We start from the raw sequence: 18971 nt of genomic DNA on the forward strand, positions 1-18971 counted from the left end.
AATGTGTGTCACATTTGTCTGGGCAACAGTTATGTGTGAACTTCAAAGTCAATGTGCCTTGTTATCCACCTCTAGTAAGATTTCCTTTTCATTATCCCAGCTTAATGTACATTATCATTAATTTCTGAAAGACTCTGTCCTGGTTCACTGTACAATATTTCAATTCCTTCTCTCAACTTACAATCTCTAAACAAATTGACACTAGCCATACTAGGCAGCGGTTACAACACAGTCAAAATAATTCATTGTATGGAAGATTCAATTCTAAGAGAATTATACAGACATTCTGGGATTTAATGGAAGATGCCACAGACGAACAAATTGTATTAGCTTAGCTGGGGAAAAACTGATTGGAGCATGGTTTAAATGTTCCACTGCTACTGTGACAGAATATATTGTGTTTTTATATATATATATATATATATATATATATGTGTAGGATTTTGGGAGATAAAGTGTGGCAGGTTTTATTTAGTGTAGGTCACATACAAACACTCCAAGGGCCTTTCCAAAAGCAGTGGGGAGTGCATATTAGAGACTTCACTAATGGATTGTTGTTTTGAAAAGCAACAGATGAAAGAACTCGGAGGATTAGGTTTGGAGCTGCAGTCTGTCTGAGTGCAGGTTGCTGTTCTAAGAGGGCCATGTGGTTTTATAAGCAGACAGAGAAAAAAACAGGCTTTTCTCAGAGAGAGAGAGAGAGAGAGAGAGAGAGAGAGAGAGAGAGAGAGAGAGAGGACAAGCTGACAAGCTTGTGGAAAAACCCCATTATGAAGATGGGTCGTGAGTGCTTAGTTCAGCCTGGTCAATGCCCTTGTGATCCATACAAGAGGAAAGGACTGGCTGCCTAATGTTTCACTTGAAATAAGGGAAACAAAAATAAACTCTGTGTTGACCTGAAAGAAAAAGGTTATCACCTGGAAAACCCTGATGGGGCAAGTTTCTTTGGCAAGATGCTGAAGTGGCTGATTAAAAGGATTCAGTTTTGTGGGTATCCCGCAAACAACAAATCTCTCTCTGAAAACCGACAAAAACATTCCTGAACGGTCACCATTTACAAGCACCAAAGCCTGGTGTACTTCATAAATGTTAAATTCTGTGCACAGTATAAGAATTGCCTGCAACCAGTGAACTTGGAGGAGTGGAGAAGTGAGATTGGACTGTGAATTAAAGAACTTTTCTAAACTGACACACACATTACATACACGTGTGCTTAGAATTAGAAGGGGGGTTAAGTTAATAGTCATGTTAAAGTTTGATCCTGTTTTCATGTTTAAAGATAATTAAAAACAAATTTTATTTAAGTAACCATTTGTCTTGGTGAACATCTATTGCTGCTGGGTTTTGGGGTCCTCTGGGCTCGTAACTACAAAAAGGTGAATAATATATATGTAAAAGAGAGCTGAAGGAACACCACAGAATGTCATTTACCTTCTCCGATGCCTTTTCTCTTCTTTCCTTTTCCTCTTTGGACTTTTTGAGCTGCAGGAAAGAACAGGTTGGTGTATAGTAGGTAGGCATGAAATCATGACAAGACAATAGTTAATAGGTTTGTTTATCAAAATTCTCACATACCTGTGCCGCCGTTTCTTTGTGGAGGCTGCGTCTGATCTGCTGATAGCACAAATTTGATGCAGAGTGTGAGAGAAGACTGACACTTAGTATTGCACATATGAATTAAATCTCAAATTTTTCCTCTTGAGATCAGCCAATTATATACAATTAGCAGCAATATTAATGACAGGGGATTACTCAATGGATTAGACATGAGGATTTTCTTTGATTTAAAATTAATTAAAAGAGCTTAAATAAAGAGGATCTTTTTGAGGGATGTTAAAAGGGGAAACTTATTGTACTGCCATTACAAATCAAAGAATTTAGGCTCCTTCTGATGGCCCTTAACTCTAATTGGGTTCTTATTACATACTGTTGCTTTTTAATTTGTTAAAGCCCTTCATTAGTATAAAATGTTCTGATATGTAATGTGAGAAATAATGCATTTGAGTGACCAAAATACTCTGACCTAGCCCTTTAAAGTTATATCTTGCAGACACTCAAAGGATAGTTCCTTGCTGTAATTCAATAGTTTCTCCTGAGATTTTGAATATCCTTTTTCTCACAAGGGTTTACACAGTTTTAAAAGGGCAATTTTTTAAACCTCACCTCAGCTTCCTGTGGCTTCTCGACAAACACAAATGTTATTATTTCCTTGGGGGACTATTTCAGATATTTCCCTCTGTCTGAAGAATTGTTTCCATTTATTTTCTGACATTACTCTTGGAATATCTTTTCATCAGTTTATGCCTAAGGCTACAATAATAGGACAACTTAAATAAGTTTTTTTTTTGACAGGATTAAATATTAACATTTCCTATTGCTTAGAAATTCATCCTTTGCTGGTACGGTGTTTCTGGAGAGGACAACAAGTCACACCTGTCTCTGAAATTCTCTCCGTCGAGTTTCAGATACAGAAAGTCATGCATTGATATTATTATTTTGCTCTTTAAATGCCATTGACTGAAAAAGAGCCTACAAAAGACCCCCATAGATGACTTGGCATTTTTAGCTCTCAAGTTTCACGATTAATATTTAGAGGCAAATGCACAATCTAACCCAGACATAGGTCGCGACTGCCAGAAGATTTTCAAAGTATCTTTTCTCAAAAAATTAAGAACAAGTGTTTTTTAAATTTATTTTGTAATTTGACTGATTATATCATTCCAAACCAAATAAAAACCTCTGTAAGTCAATGACAATGTATTTTATGGCTCCTTCATCCAGGACAGATGGTGAATAGAAACTTGGACTCTATCCCTTATCAAATGCTGGAAACTCAGCCGATCAGCATTGTCTTTGTATCCCTTATTGATTTAAAGCAATGCACAGTCCAGCAATAGAATGTTAGTCACGGTTTAGCCTGAAAATTGGTATAGTAAAATCCCTGGAATCCAGAATTCAAGCAACTGGCAGCCTCAAGCCACTGGCTAAAAATACATTAAAAAAATAAGAATAAAATAATAGGTAAAAATACACAAGTTTAAAATAATAAAAATAAATATTCTCTGAAGTACACATAAATCTTTGGTCAAGATGGGAGCCAATATTCAGCCAGCAGAATGCCTTGGTTGTATTTTGCTCATAGCAGCTGTGAGAATAAAGTTTGAATAAAATTTATGTAAAAACACAAAGCTGGAGATGCTCAGTAGGTCAAACAATGTCCTTTATACAGCAAAGGTAAAAATACATAACCGACATTTCGGGCTTGAGCCCTTTGTCAAGGAATGGAAAAATGTCAGCAGGCGTCCCGATAAAAGAGTATGGGGAGGTGTGTGGTTGCAAAGGCAGGAGGTGATAGGTGAAGAAGGGAGGGAAGGGACAGCGGCGATCAAGGGGAGGAGGGACGGCTGGCTGAATAAAGAGGGAAGGGGAGGAGAGCAGGAAGGAGGAAGGGAAGGGGGAGGGGGAAGGGGAGAGAGGAGAGTAGGTTAGCAGAAACCGCAGAAGTGCTTTCTGCCTGGATTGTGCCCAGATGCAAAATCAGATGTTGCTCCTCGAATTTACGGGTGGCCTTGGTAGGATAGTACGTGAGGCTATGGACAAGCATGTGAGTATGGTAGTGTGACACTTAAGTGTAATAGTTGGCTTCTGGGAGATCTCTGTCATTGGTGCAGTTGGAACAAAGGTGCTCAGCGAAGCGATCTCCCAATCTGCGCCCAGTCTCTTCTATGTAGAGAAGACCACAAGAGAGACTTAAATTATAGGAACAAAACCTGATTTTCCGTCTGGGCACTCTCCAGCCAGAAAGCACTTATGCAGTTTCTGCTAACCTACTCTCCTCTTCTCCTCTTCCCCTTCTCTTCCCCTTTCCAGCTTTCCTCTTCCCTCTTTATTCACCCAGCCATCCCCCCTCCCCCTGATCGCTGCTGTCCCCTCCCTCTCTTCTCCACCTATCACCTCCTGCCTTTGTGACCACATCTCCCCTCCTACTCTGTTATTTGGAAGCCCACCCACATTTTTCCATACCTTGATGAAGGGCTCAAGCTGAAATGTCAGTTCTGCATTTTTACCTTTGTTATATAAAGGACACTGTTTGACCTGATGAGCTTCTCCAGCCAAGTGTTTTCACTTCAACTACGGAGTCTCCAGATTTTCGTGTTTTACTTTAGAATAAAGTTTAATTTGAATCGCCCAGGATGACGAGCTGGTTGATGCTGCTCACGGTTGCGGTGACTCTCTTAAAGTATCTCCTTATCCCTCTTTAGTAAGAGTCAGGCCCCGGTCAGAGGCTTTATCTGTAAACAGGAGAAGGGGAAGGGGGTTAATAATCTGTGGTATTGTTTGTCTTTCAGGTGGCTCCATGGAGGGGCAGGAACCTGCAGATGCAGTGACGGTTAAATGTTTTCAAAGAATGTGACTGAAAATAAATTAAAATGATTTAGGCTTTACATATGCATCAAGTGAAGTTTGTTCAATGTAAGTACAGTAGAGTATTTTTGTATTTTAAACTATTTATTGTTAAAGTAGGTGTATTTGTTAGGCATTGTACAAGTAAGTCTTAAGCATCCAGAAGATATGCTTATCCGGCATCTACCAGTTCCCATAGGTGTCAGATAGCAGGGGTTTTATTGTACATATCCAGAAATGGCAGAAAATAGTTACTGAGATAAAAAACTAAATTGAGACCAGTTTAAAATGTATATTAATTGCAAGGCATAAAGAAGCTGGATTTCTGCTTCAATCTTTATTCTGGCTGCAAACTACACTCAAAATGAGGGTAGTTTTTCTGAATTGGTTTCACAGTTTAAGTTTCCACTCAAACTCATTTCCATAATCACAAATGCAAACTCCCCCAGGACCTGCATAATCAGAAAGTCATTTAAAAATAGTTGTGCTTTAAAATATTTCTTGACATTATTCATTAATATTTATAAACTTTTAGAAAGTGTGAAATAGTAGATTTGCATCTATAAAGATTCACCACATCTATAGAAATTCACCTTGGTCTCAAGACCCTCCATGAAACCTTCTTTCTCTCCCTCGCCTTCATCCCCACCCCTCTCACGGTGACATAGTGCAAATTTGGTTAAGATTAATTTGATCTGGGCACACCTATGCACATGGGGCAATCTACACTTTTCACTTAACCCTACTAACCTGCCTGTGTTTGGAAGGAAACATGAGCACTCGGGAGAAACCCACTCAGTCACAAGGAGAATGTGTAAACTCAGCGTAGGTAACAAGTGAAATCACGGGTGAACATGGATAACTGGAGCTGTGAGACAGCAGGTGAACTAGCAATGCCACTATGCCAGCCTAATAATGGAACAGTTATCATAGCAGTTAACGTAACGCTATTACAGTTTTTCAAGCTTTGTTGGGACCAAGGAAAACTGCCTCAGGATCTTCGTGATGCCACCATCATCACCCTGTACAAAAACAAAGGCGAGAAATCAGACTGCTCAAACTACAGGGGAATCACGTTGCTCTCCATTGCAGGCAAAATCTTCGCTAGGATTCTACTAAATAGAATAATACCTAGTGTCGCCGAGAATATTCTCCCAGAATCACAGTGTGGCTTTCGCGCAAACAGAGGAACTACTGACATGGTCTTTGCCCTCAGACAGCTCCAAGAAAAGTGCAGAGAACAAAACAAAGGACTCTACATCACCTTTGTTGACCTCACCAAAGCCTTCGACACCGTGAGCAGGAAAGGGCTTTGGCAAATACTAGAGCGCATCGGATGTCCCCCAAAGTTCCTCAACATGATTATCCAACTGCACGAAAACCAACAAGGTCGGGTCAGATACAGCAATGAGCTCTCTGAACCCTTCTCCATTAACAATGGCGTGAAGCAAGGCTGTGTTCTCGCACCAACCCTCTTTTCAATCTTCTTCAGCATGATGCTGAACCAAGCCATGAAAGACCCCAACAATGAAGACGCTGTTTACATCCGGTACCGCACGGATGGCAGTCTCTTCAATCTGAGGCGCCTGCAAGCTCACACCAAGACACAAGAGAAACTTGTCCGTGAACTACTCTTTGCAGACGATGCCGCTTTAGTTGCCCATTCAGAGCCAGCTCTTCAGCGCTTGACGTCCTGCTTTGCGGAAACTGCCAAAATGTTTGGCCTGGAAGTCAGCCTGAAGAAAACTGAGGTCCTCCATCAGCCAGCTCCCCACCATGACTACCAGCCCCCCCCACATCTCCATCGGGCACACAAAACTCAAAACGGTCAACCAGTTTACCTATCTCGGCTGCACCATTTCATCAGATGCAAGGATCGACAATGAGATAGACAACAGACTCGCCAAGGCAAATAGCGCCTTTGGAAGACTACACAAAAGAGTCTGGAAAAACAACCAACTGAAAAACCACACAAAGATAAGCGTATACAGAGCCGTTGTCATACCCACACTCCTGTTCGGCTCCGAATCATGGGTCCTCTACCGGCACCACCTACGGCTCCTAGAACGCTTCCACCAGCGTTGTCTCCGCTCCATCCTCAACATCCATTGGAGCGCTTTCATCCCTAACGTCGAAGTACTCGAGATGGCAGAGGTCGACAGCATCGAGTCCACGCTGCTGAAGATCCAGCTGCGCTGGATGGGTCACGTCTCCAGAATGGAGGACCATCGCCTTCCCAAGATCGTGTTATATGGCGAGCTCTCCACTGGCCACCGTGACAGAGGTGCACCAAATAAAAGGTACAAGGACTGCCTAAAGAAATCTCTTGGTGCCTGCCACATTGACCACCGCCAGTGGGCTGATAACGCCTCAAACCGTGCATCTTGGCGCCTCACAGTTTGGCGGGCAGCAACCTCCTTTGAAGAAGACCGCAGAGCCCACCTCACTGACAAAAGGCAAAGGAGGAAAAACCCAACACCCAACCCCAACCAACCAATTTTCCCCTGCAACCGCTGCAACCGTGTCTGCCTGTCCCGCATCGGACTTGTCAGCCACAAACGAGCCTGCAGCTGACGTGGACTTTTTACCCCCTCCATAAATCTTCGTCCGCGAATCCAAGCCAAAGAAAGAAGATTACAGCACCAGTGACCTGTGTTTGAATCCTACACTCTCTGTAAGGAGTTTCTACATTCTCCCGGTTGTACTGACGATAACCACACCAACAGTGCGAGTATAAGACAGCTTTAATAAACTAATATGTACACTAAGAGGTCTTGTCTCTCTGCAAGACGAACCTGGAAGGCTAGACGAGTTCTGGACTGCTTTATATACAAGGTCACCGGGATGACCCCTGGTGACCTAGTGGTGTAATTACATATCACCACACCGGTTGTGTGAGTTTCCTCGAGGTGCTCCAGTTTCCTCCCACCCTTCAAAACATACTGGGGTTGGAGGTCAATTGGGTGTAATTGGGCAGCATGGGCTCGTGGGCCGGAAGGGCCTGAAGGGCCTGTTGCCGTGCTGTATGTCTAAATTTAAATAAGAGAAACCTGTCCATTGTAGACTATAGTTGCTTCAGAATGGGTTTTTCCACTCAGGATAAAGAAAAATTGTTACCATCATTTTTGCTACACGTTTAATTATTTGAATGCAATTCAGCAAATGTGAAATAGAATAGTCAGTAATACAGAAATCAGTGGGTCAGTGAATCATTAGGAGAAGACCTGAACCTGAGGCTGAAGTTCAAAACATTGCATCAGCCAATGTTTTGAGATGAACATCCGCCACCTATCTCACTAATGTCCAAATTTAAAATGACTCTGCTTTTTTACCTATTTCGTTTGTGCTTCTTGGAACTTTTCTTTTTCTTTTTTCTCACTGGGGCAGGACTGTAGGAAGGGGATCTGAAGTGCAACAAGAGAAATCAAAGGATTATGAATGATAAGTGATAATGAGCTTACTGTTAATTCATACACATACAATGTATATCTGCACTAAAATTCTTACTCGTTGATACTTTTTGTAAAAAAAATTACAATGAAATACAAAAACTTTATAAAGTTTTAAATTACCCCCATAAGGAAAGAAATAATAAATATTCACAGTTGCAGTTAGAGTAAGAAATAAAAGTGGTGTTTCAATCATGGAGACAGCTCTTCTTGTGGTCTCAGAGTATTTTGGAGTTAGAGTAGCAAAGAGAAGTTCTAGTTAGCCATTGGAAGTAAACTGTTCTTGAACCAGAGGTCCCCATCGTCAGGCTTTTGCATCTACTTCCTGAAGTTAACAGTGAGAAGTGGTGGTGGCCAGAATGATGAGGGTCCTTTATGATCTTAGCTGATTTCTTGAGTCAGCGTCTCACAGAGATGTCTTGAATGGATGGGAGGGTGGAGCCTGTGAAGGACTTGGTTAGGTTTGCTACTTGCTGTAGTCTTGTGAGTTCCTGGGCATTCGAATGACCAAACCAGGCCATGCGGCAACCAGTCATGCTTTCCATGCTACACCTTTAGTAGTTTGATGGAGTATTTGATGATGGGCCAAATCTCCTCAGACTTCTTAGAAAGTAGAGGTGCTGGCATGACTTCTTCATGGTTGCACTTAGACAAAGAATATATCACTGTCAGACACTGTCAAACACTGTTGGACAAGTATGAAGGAAGGCAAAACCTACTTAGTTCAGAATAATACACCCTTCCTTTGTAAAGAGATTTTACGAATGAATTAATTTATTTGATGGTACAGGGAAGGGCATCAAATTAAAGATATTCCAGAATGTCAGTTATTCCAGGACTATTCTTCTTTCTAACTGGCTGAGACAGGAGACAGAACTGTCAACTTGTGTTGGGTGTTGCCAAGGGAATGGGGGAATGCTAAAGTCTGCTTAAACAAAATATCTGCACTCGAGGGTTAAACTTATGACAATGCATCTTGTTCACTGAATGTAGTCAACAGGGTAGTAGTGGTTCTGTCACAACTAGTGAGTGTGCTTTACACATGTCCACATGGAAATTGACTCTTCAACTCTGATATGGGAGTGTTAGAATTTCAGAACTCTCCGGCCTCTACAGAGCTGAATCCAGGAGTTGAAGACACGCGCCGAGAATGAAATACAGAAGTCTGCAGATGCTGTGATTGTAGTTGAAGCATAAAAGTGCTGGAGGGACTCAGCTGGTGTCACAACATCCATAAGAGGTAAAGAATATAACTGACATTTCAGGCTTGAGCCCTTCCTCAAGGTGTACATGATATTCTTCAAGGATCTATACCTTGAAGAAGGGCTCAGGTCCGAAATGTCAGTTATATATCTTTACCTCCTATAGATGTTGCGAGACCTGCTGAGTTCCTGCAGAATTTCTGTGTTTTTACTATGATGGAGATGAGTTTGCTGTCAGATACACAAATACAGGTAGATACATCAAAATTCTTAATTACTGCTGTGACAGAGTATATAGATGCTTTGGGAGATAAATTGGGAAAGGTTTGTTGGAGTAGGTCACATACAAACACTTTAAAACAGATCTTATTTAAAATTCTGTAGCTCTGTGCTAATGCTAGACATATTGGCTCCACAACTTTTGCAAGAGCTTTGAAGAGTGCCCAAGAGACTTCACTAATGGATTGTTGTTCACCAAAAGCAACAGATGAAAGATCTTGTTGGAGCCGCAGATTGTCTGGAGTTGTTCTAAGAGGGTCATGAGGTTTTGCAAGCAGAGAAAGTCAAACAGGCTTTCTCTCAGTGAGAGAGTGAGAGAGAGAGACGGAAAGAGACACAGAGATTACTTCTACAGTGTCACAACCAGTAACAGCAGCTGGGGATTGGAACAGGAGAAGCTGGCAAGCTTGTGGAAATCCCTATTTGGAAGATGGCCAGGTCAAAGCCCTTGTGGTTCATGCAAGAGGAGAGAACTGGCTGTCTAATGTTTCACTTGGAATAAGGGAAACAAAAAGGAACTCTGTGGTGACCTGAAAGAAAGAGGTTATAATCTGGAGAACTCTGAAGGGGCAAGTTTCGTCAGCAAGATACTGGAGTGGCTGATTAAAAAGGATTCAGTTGTGAATGTCCTGGAACAACAAATATCTCTCTGAAAATCGACAAGGACCTTCCTGAGTGGTAACCATTTACCTTTCAAGCACCAAAGCTTGGTGAACTTTATAAATGTTAAATTCTGTGCACAGTATAAGAATTGCCTGCAACCAGTGAACCTGGAGGAATGAGAAGTAAGATTGGTCTGTGAACCAAAGAACCTTTTTGAACTTACACACACATTACACACACGTGCGCTTAGAATTAGAAGAGGGTTAAGTTAGGTTAAGTAAGTCAATAGTGGTAAGTTAAAGTTTGATTCTATTTTCATGTTTAAAGATAATTAAAAGTAACTTTTGTTTAAGTAACCATTTGTCTTGGTGAATATCTATTGCTGCTGGATTTTGGGGTCCTCTGGGCTCGTAAAACTGCAATCAAACTGATGTTTACAATACAACTGCAATAGTATAAATTAGATTGCCACAATATCCTAAGACCGATGAAGAGAATAAATATTAAAGAAATATAAGTAAGTATTCACAGCTGCAGTTAGCGCAAGAAAAAAAAGTGATGTTTCAGTTACGCAGACAGATCTTTTGGTGGTTCTGGCTTAATTAGGGTAGTATGGGTAGGTTCAAAAGCCTGAGGGCTGTTGGTATGAAAACTTTTGGTACAGGTATAAAATCTGAGGAAAATACACTGTCCCAACTATCTGGGCTCATGCCCACTATTCTATTCATGAACCACTCTATCTTAGGTACGAGGGGGCAGCCAATTCATGAGAAATCCTGAAAAAATTCCTCTCTCTCTCTCTCTCTCTCTCTCGAGGCATTCACAGTCCCTAGAAACTGGGCTCTTCATGTCAGCTCAAAACTACAATAGCCAGAAACTGTTTTAGGTAAGCCAGTGAGATGGTATCCGCTGAAGACCTGTTGCTATGATAGGCAAATTGGAAAGGATCCAGGTCGCCACTCAGACAGGAGCATCAACACCCGCCTTTCAAAACACTTCATCATTGTTGATGTGGGTGCCATTGGTCGATAGTAATTTTGGCAGGTTACCACACTCTTCTTGGGCACCTGTTTGATAGACACCTCTTTGAAACAGGTGGGTACCACGCCCAGTGAGAGTGAGATGTTGAAGATATCTGTAAATACATTGGCAAGTTGGTCAGCACAGAATTTTTAATAATCGGCCAGGTACTGCATCTGGATTGAATGCTTTGCTCAGATTCACTCTCCTTAAGGCAGCCCAAATATTATCCTGGATTACAGAGATGAGAGGATCATCAGGAGACATGGAAGTGTGGAGTGATAGTTCTTCCTTGTTCTTATGGTGGAATTGGGCATAGAGGGCAATGGGTTCATCTGGGAGAGAAGCTTTGCCATCTCCTACTGCACGGGATTTGGGTCTGTAGCAGGTTTTGTCATTTAGACCCTGCCGCAGCTGTTGGGTATCCTTTGTACTTTTCATTTTCCTCCAAAAACTCCACTACACCTGGGAGATAGGTTTCCGAAGGTCATACCTGCTCCTACTGTACTGGACTGGGTCTCAGCAGGTTTTGGATTCCATTGTTCATCCAGTGCTTCTGATTGAGGAAAACCCTGAATGATTTGGTGGATATGCTCTCGTCCACAGCTGATTAGATAAAGTCTGTGACAGCCCTGGTGTAATTCAGATTCTCAGCTGAGTCCTCGAACACCACCAAATCTGCTGACTTGAGTAAGTCCTGTAACTGTTCTTCAGCCTCCGGTGACCACCTTCCAGCTGACTTGATCCCCAGAGCCTCTCTTTTTAGGTTCTGTCTGTATGAAGGCAGAAGGTGCATGGCCATGTGATCCAACTTGACAAAATGCGGTCTTGGGAAAGAACGGTAGGCCTTCCTTATCCTGGTGTATCAGTGATCGAGTGTGCTGGAACCTTTGGTGCAACGGGTTACGTGCTGGCGGTAGTTGGACAGGGTTTCCTTGAGTCAGGCCTGGTTAAAGACTCCGACTAAGATTTGTAGTGCATTGGGAGGGGGGGGGGGGGGTCCACATCACGCAGCCTGTTTGTAGTCGGCATCGAGAGGGATATAAACTCTAATGAGAATCACTGATGAGAACTCTCAGCATAGATAGAAGGTTCTACATTTAATCGAGATTTGCTCTAAGGCAGTAGAGCATGAAGTCGACATAACCCCAACATCTGTGCACCATCCAGTATTAATGACAAAGCATGCACCACCCCCTCTCCTTTTATCAGAACCCGAGTTCAGATCCAGTTTGTGAACGGTGAACACCTTTGGTCGGATAGCGATGTCCGGTGAGTTTTCTGTTAGCCAGGTTTCAGTTGGTGCAGCAATCACTGAGGTTTGTCTCACCTTTCCTCAGTATATTCCATCGTGCTATGTTTTATACAACTGATAGAGACAGTATCAACTGTGCAGAGAATTGTACTACTTCTATAATTCAGTTCGAGAGAGTTTCTGAAATAGAAACACCTACCGTCTTCGCTTGTGCTCAGATTTCTTCTTCTTTTTCTTCCTTTTTGATGGAGGGGGAGGAGATTGAGCTGATTCACAAGATCTGCTGAAACAAGGGAAAAAAGTCAGCAAGATATATAAATCCACAGTTTATTGATATTCGATCAGTCACTTTGATTCTTGATCATATTTAGAGACACTGACCTCAGGATCCCCACCAAAACACATCAAGGCGCCATCTCACGCACTACCTCTGGCCTCCAACCTTACTGCTTCCCAACCCAGCACTTCCCAGTTCTACCTCCTACCCCCCCCCACCAAAAAAAATCACTCCAGTCACCACGTCTTCAGACTTTCCTGTTTCACAGAGCTGAAGGATGGATTTCCCTTGGGAACTAAGTAAGTCCTTTAAGTGATTTTTTTTCCACTTCAATGTTAAAAACATTGAATCACTTAAAATGTTTGAAATAATTCAATCTCTGTTACACCAAAGTAAAGGTTTTCAAGTTGGCAGCAGGCTTTCTCTGACAATGCTAATGCGTGTAGTGTTCAGCCACAGACTGCCCTAACTTGGCAACAAGCCACTGTTCCTTCATTGCTGTGGGGTTTAGAGCCTGGATCACCAAAGGGTCTGTGACAGTCCAAGAAGATGGCTCACCATCACCTTCCCAAAAGGTAAATCTGGGCTCACACCCTTCAAAACGAACAAAACACCTGTCATAACACACAATATGGAGAAAAGCAGGTGGGTTGTACGTGGTGATGGACACAGATCTTACCTGTTCACACACAGTGGAGAACGAAATGGCGTTTTCTAAATTACTTAAGAAATAGGAGGAGGAGACAGTCATCTAGCCCACCAAACCTGCTCCACCATCCAAGAGGATGTGGCTGATCTGATTGTGGACTCTGCTCCATTTACCTGCCTGTTCCCTATCACCTTTAATTCCTTTATTCTTCAAGAATCTATTCATCTATCTCTTAATTATGTTCCATGAGGCAGCCTCAACTGGTTCCTTGGGCAGAGAATTCCACAGATTCACTGCTGCCTGGGAGAAGCAGTTCCTCATAACTTTTATTTTAAATCTGTTCCCCCCCAATCTTGGCGATATGTCTTCTGGTTCTAGTCTCACACTAAGACATGTCACCAGCCCCGGTTGTAATTGCAAGAATAGGTTCTGACCTTGACTTCAAAAGTCATATATGTAAGGAAAACTATAACAGGGAGAATCATCTCACCGGTCAAACAGGAAACATCTCTCTGGTTATAGGTCACTTCTCCCTTGTCAATCAAAATCAGGCACACCGACAGACTAAGCCATTTTCTGATTGGTCATCCTTTTCACCACGTGACTTAATACCTAGGCCAGCCTCTAGGACCCCGGAGGTCAAAGGGCAGCATATATGCAATTTTTTTCCCCTCTTCCTCTCTCTTCGTTACCTTGGGACTGCTCCTGGATGCAATCTGCAGATAGTGTTGGAGGACCAATTATTAGGTGTGTGTTATAAGCTCAATAATGGCCAGATCTGAGAGGCCACTGTAGATCACCAAGTTTAACTTTGAATTTTAATCTGCTTGCTGTACCTGCACATCAGGGAGTGGTAGGTACTTTTGTTTAACCCTCAGTCATCTTAATACTTCCTCTATGTACTTGTAGTTTAGTCGACAAACGCTTTCAAAATTGGTTTGTGGGTGGGCATTCTGTCTCCAATTTCATGTTTGTTCCTTGTTGTGAATAAAATTCGCATTTTGATATGAACATGTGTCCAGGGTTTTTGCTCCTGGAACCCTTTGAATATGTTCAGAGGTGGATGGAAGATAGACAGCAGAGAATCATGGTGGACAACTATCTGTCAGGATGGAAGCCTGTGACGAGCAGTGTGCCTCAGGGTTTGGTACTGGGTCCCTTGTTGTTTATCATTTATATTAATGATTTGGAGGAGGGGGTAGTTAACTGGGTAAGCAAATATGCAGACGATATGAAAATAGGGGGAGTGGTGGATAGTGAGGAAGGTTTTCTTGGATTACAGAAGGATTTGGTTTGTTTGGAAAAGTGGGCTGAAAGATGGCAGATGGAATTTAATGTAGACGTGCGAGGTGCTGCATTTCAGAAAAAATAACCAGAATGGAGGGTATTGCGGAATGCAGAGGAACAGAGGGATCTTGGGGTTATGGTTCAGAGTTCCTTGAAGGTGGATTCCCATAAAATAGGGTGGTTAAGAAGGCATATGGTATGCTGGCCTTCATAAATTATAGTATAGAGTATAGGAGCTGGGAAGTGATGCTGCAACTGTTTAAGGCATTGGTGAGGCCAAGTTTGGAGTACTGTGTTCAGTTCTGGTCTCCAAATTATAGGAAGGATATAGATAAGGTGCAGATAAGATTTACAAGGATGTTGCCTGGCTTTCAACATCTAGAGTACAGAGAAAGACTAAGGAGACTGGGACATTATTCATTGGAACGTAGACGGTTGAGAGGGGATTTGATAGAGGTATTTAGAATTATGAAGGGAATAGATAGACTAGACATGAGTAGACTCTTCCCCCTGAGGGCAGGGGAAGTTGGAACAAGAGGGAATAAGTTAAGGGTAAGGGGACAAAACTTTAGAAAAAATGTTAGAGGATGCTTCTTCATTCAGAGAGTAGTGGCAGAATGGAATTATCTTCCAGAGGAGATAGTTGAGGCAGGATCCTTTCTATCATTTAAGAGAAGGTTGGATATGTACATGGATATGAGGGGGTTGGAGAGTTATGGGCAGAGAGTGGGAGGGGGGAAATAGTGAAGTTGTTCAAGTGAACCGGCGTGGTCTCATAGGGCCTGTTTCCACGCTGTAAAGTGTTATATGGTTATATGTTGCCTCAACCCTCACTAGCCCAAAAGCATTTCATATGGTGAACAGGACCCTAGAAGGCATAAAAAAGCAGCAGATCAACAGTTCAGTACCTTATTAGACAATCAGGCGGTTAATGAAATGAGTTGGGGATTTGCTTGTTTTTTTCAATCTCTACTTTTGGGTTTGACCTTGGAAGAATGAGCGCAAATCTGAAGACTTCCCTTTCACAAGTACTTAAAGTACTGATTTGTGCAACCTGTGGGAGAGGTCAATTAGTTAATCAGAGCCTGCCGACATCTCGAGAGTGCTTTGAACAGTGTGGACCAGAAACTACGTGTGCCTCAGGCTTCTGATCCTCTCTGGACAAGTCCCTGTCTTTCTATCGTTTTACAATTAGGTTGACTGTGGTTCTATTTTCTGAAGCATTGCATCCATGAGGGAGAAGAATGAGAGTAAGGATACCTCCTATCCTTATTCTTCCTTAACTTGAAAGTATAAGAATTAAAGGAAAATCTGTCTTTGGCCTCCAAGGCTAATGGCATTTGAAGGATTGTTCATCAGATGTACTCACAATAGGACATTTGGTCTGTTTAACTCAATGGAAATGAATGTGAGTCTGTATGAGGCTGATAACCTCAAATATGTTTGGTGATGGGGTCAGAAATGGCTGTAAATGTATGGAATTTGAGCAATGTCACTGCCACCAATATGAAATTTGCTTGCTGGAGCATTGGTACAAGAACAGAACATGTCAGAAACGATAGCAGGTCAAGTACCATTGGTGGAAAGAGAAACTGTGTTTATGTATGCGTTGATCTTTTGTCAAAACTAGGAAAGTGAGAAAAGCAAGTCCCCAGGTCTGAAGGGCCTTTGACTTGAAACATTAACTCTTTTTCTCTGTCCACAGATGAACATTTCCAACATTTTCTAATTTTGATTCAGACTTCCAGTGTCTGCTGCATTTCCAGTTTTTTATGATTCTCTTTTAATGTTGACATTGGTGTCCAGGTTCAATTTCATCACTCCAGAAGTATGACTGGGCCCTTTCTACTGTCAATTACCATCGCATGGATGAGTTGCTCCCTCAGTGAGAACTGCATCATTCTCCGCCCAGCAGACATGTAAAGTGTGCTGAGAAATTAGTCCATATGGTTCTAAAGATCAACTGTTATTGAGCATGTTTGGCCCAGCTAGGTTTTAATACCCTGTTCACTTACATAAGCAGCCCCTCAGGATTAAGCCTGATGCCCTCCCATGTTTCTTCTGTAGTTGCTGATGTGACTGACAAGATGAACAGAGGACCCTCCCACAGTAGGAGGGCAGAAGGACTGTGAGCTTGGGTAGTATGTGGCTTGGTGTGTTCCTTCCACTATTCACACAGAGCTTCTGTGTGCTCCCAGTGCATGGACTTGAGGTTCTCAATAATATTTTAACTTTAGGCCCTTTCGGGTGGACCCTCCGCCTTGAGGCCAGCGACAGGAGCAGATTTAAAACTATGAATGCACCTTTCAGCCCTAAAAGGCTGCTGCAGCATTAACTGGTCCATCTGAAGGGCCTATTCATATCCAGAGGCGCCTCGTAGCACCTCCAGATATGATGAAGGCGGGGCGATTGGTGCCGTAGAGCCACCCATCATAAATATGTGGCATAGCATTGACTGTCTTCACTACCCATAATTCCCCATGCAGGTGGAACCACTTTGTGTTTCCCACAACAGTTCCAGGTGTGTGGGAGATAATGGGTAGGGAAGACTGCCATTGCTGTGCCGCAGAGTGCGGCCCCAGTGCAGGAGCGGCTAGCCTGGCTGTCACAGCCCACACCAGCCTCCCCCCAACATCCATCCCTGCCCCAATGGACACCGCCAGCCACCCCTGCCCCGACGGCCCTCACAGACCAGAAACACAGGGAGCTGGGTGTTGGGTCATGGGGTGATGAAGTCATCAGCCCGCCTCCAGGCAGCCACTTACAGTGGCTACACATTCAGGTGCGTCAGCGGAGCGTGGTGCTCCACCGATTATCCTTCCTGGAGGATGGTTGGTGTCAGCACTTCTGCTGCACTCAGGTGAGTATGTCTTTAGCCGCAAAGGGGGAGATGATGCAGCTTTACAAGGGGGTGTTCAGGTTTCTGTTCCACACTGTTCAAAGCACTCTCGAGGTGTCGGCAGGCTCTGATTAACTAATTGACCTCTCCCACAGGTTGCACAGTTATTTGTGAAAGATGAGAGATTCATTGATGATGTTATATTTTTATGTAGACATGTGTGCCTGATAATCTGTTCTCTTCTCATGACAGAGCTTGGAATAAAATGGTCTGTTTTGGCTGTTGGGTATTGGGTATATGAAAAACATGGTCTTGCCAACTGAAATTGCTGTCTGTAATTAGGACCTCTGTGCTGGGAATGGTTTCTGGGAGTGGATGTAATGTGGATTTTCCCGGTGGGTTTTGGGGTTTTGTGGAGATTGGTGGCTCTCCAGTGCCATAAGGTGCCTTTCTTAGAAGCATGAGTTTTAGCTCTGGTTGACATTTTGGTCTTCAAACACCATTTACCTCAGTCAGGCAAAGGCTGTGCGAGCACTTTGAAGGGAATGGTAAGCATCATCAATTGTTTTTTACATAGAACTTGCATGATTTTTCCGATCTGAAGTGACTTCCTACCTTCTGGGAGAGGCCGTTCACACAGGAATGACCGAAACTTCAAATATCTATATCACACCACGTATTTAGACAGAATACCTGAAATGCGGTATTTAAGGAGGCTGAATATCCTATTCAGTTTAGATCACAAGCGATCTGTGAAAATATCTAGGGGTCGAGGAGGTAAAATATTAGAATGGGAATGAGTCCCTTATTCCCGTTCCGATCCTTTACACAGACTGAGTTCTGGGAAATTGGGAATAATCTCCAGGAACACAGCGGCTGTGTAAAAAAAAAATCCTTGTCTGCCTTTGCCGAGAGATGGTACCTGAGATGGAGGAGTGGTTCATAGTTTTCAGGATCTTGTCATGGAATGTTGTTGTCAGAGGGGCAGTATTGTACCTCTGCTCTGATTTCTTCTATTCTTATTGACAAAACTGAATCACGATTTGCATTTCACATTAGCTCGGTGTTCTCAACCTTTTTATTTTCACTCACATAAGTAATCCCTAAGCCATCGGTGCACTGTGTTTAGTAAGAGATTGCTTAAGGTGGTATGTGAGTGGGAAGAAAAAGGTTGAGAACCACTGCTTTAGAGAATAGCTGGGATCCTGGCTCTATGCATCCACCTTCAGGGGTTTTCTGCTGGACTTTCTGATTCCTCTTGATCTTGCTATAAAGGGATCATTGCTGAACAGTTACCAACTGTTGTAGGCCCACTTTCATTTGTATTCTTTTCTGTTCTTTAGGACCCCCACAACCACACCCTCGGATTTAAAAAAAAACCCACTGCTGTCAAGATTACATTTGTTATCCAAGAATGAAGGGCAGATTGTGGGCTGATGCTTGATATGGACAGGAATCACAGGAGGGAGGACCAGAGTAAACTCCACTGTACAAGAGCAGGTCCCAGGAGCACTGCAAGGATAATGAGTCAACATTTCTCTGTAACTGTGAACTTTGAATCATAAATTTAGAACAGGATTTTCTCGTTGTCTGTCCTAACATCTGAAACAATTTCAGTCCAAAGTCCATGGGACAGGGCTCAATCGTTTAATATTCCTGGATTTTACTTAATCTCAGTTAAATCAATGCAGCTGCTGTGCCCCGACA

The 18971-nt window shown here is 42.7% G+C and overlaps 1 protein-coding gene across 1 annotated transcript in view; it reads right to left on the bottom strand.

The window, feature by feature from the left end:
- Positions 1-4763: 4763 nt before the first annotated feature.
- LOC138762399 (serine/arginine repetitive matrix protein 4-like) overlaps positions 4764-18971 on the bottom strand; it is a 302092-nt gene continuing 287884 nt past the window's right edge. The window contains exons 3-6 of the mRNA XM_069936163.1: positions 12412-12492; positions 7737-7808; positions 4998-5109; positions 4764-4856 (exon numbers count right to left, since the gene is read on the bottom strand). Of these exons, the coding sequence (XP_069792264.1) occupies positions 4764-4856; positions 4998-5109; positions 7737-7808; positions 12412-12492 (358 nt within the window). The remainder of the gene's footprint in view (positions 4857-4997; positions 5110-7736; positions 7809-12411; positions 12493-18971) is intronic.

The sequence above is a fragment of the Narcine bancroftii genome, chromosome 4, assembly GCF_036971445.1.
Source record: "Narcine bancroftii isolate sNarBan1 chromosome 4, sNarBan1.hap1, whole genome shotgun sequence".
NCBI lineage: Eukaryota > Metazoa > Chordata > Chondrichthyes > Torpediniformes > Narcinidae > Narcine > Narcine bancroftii.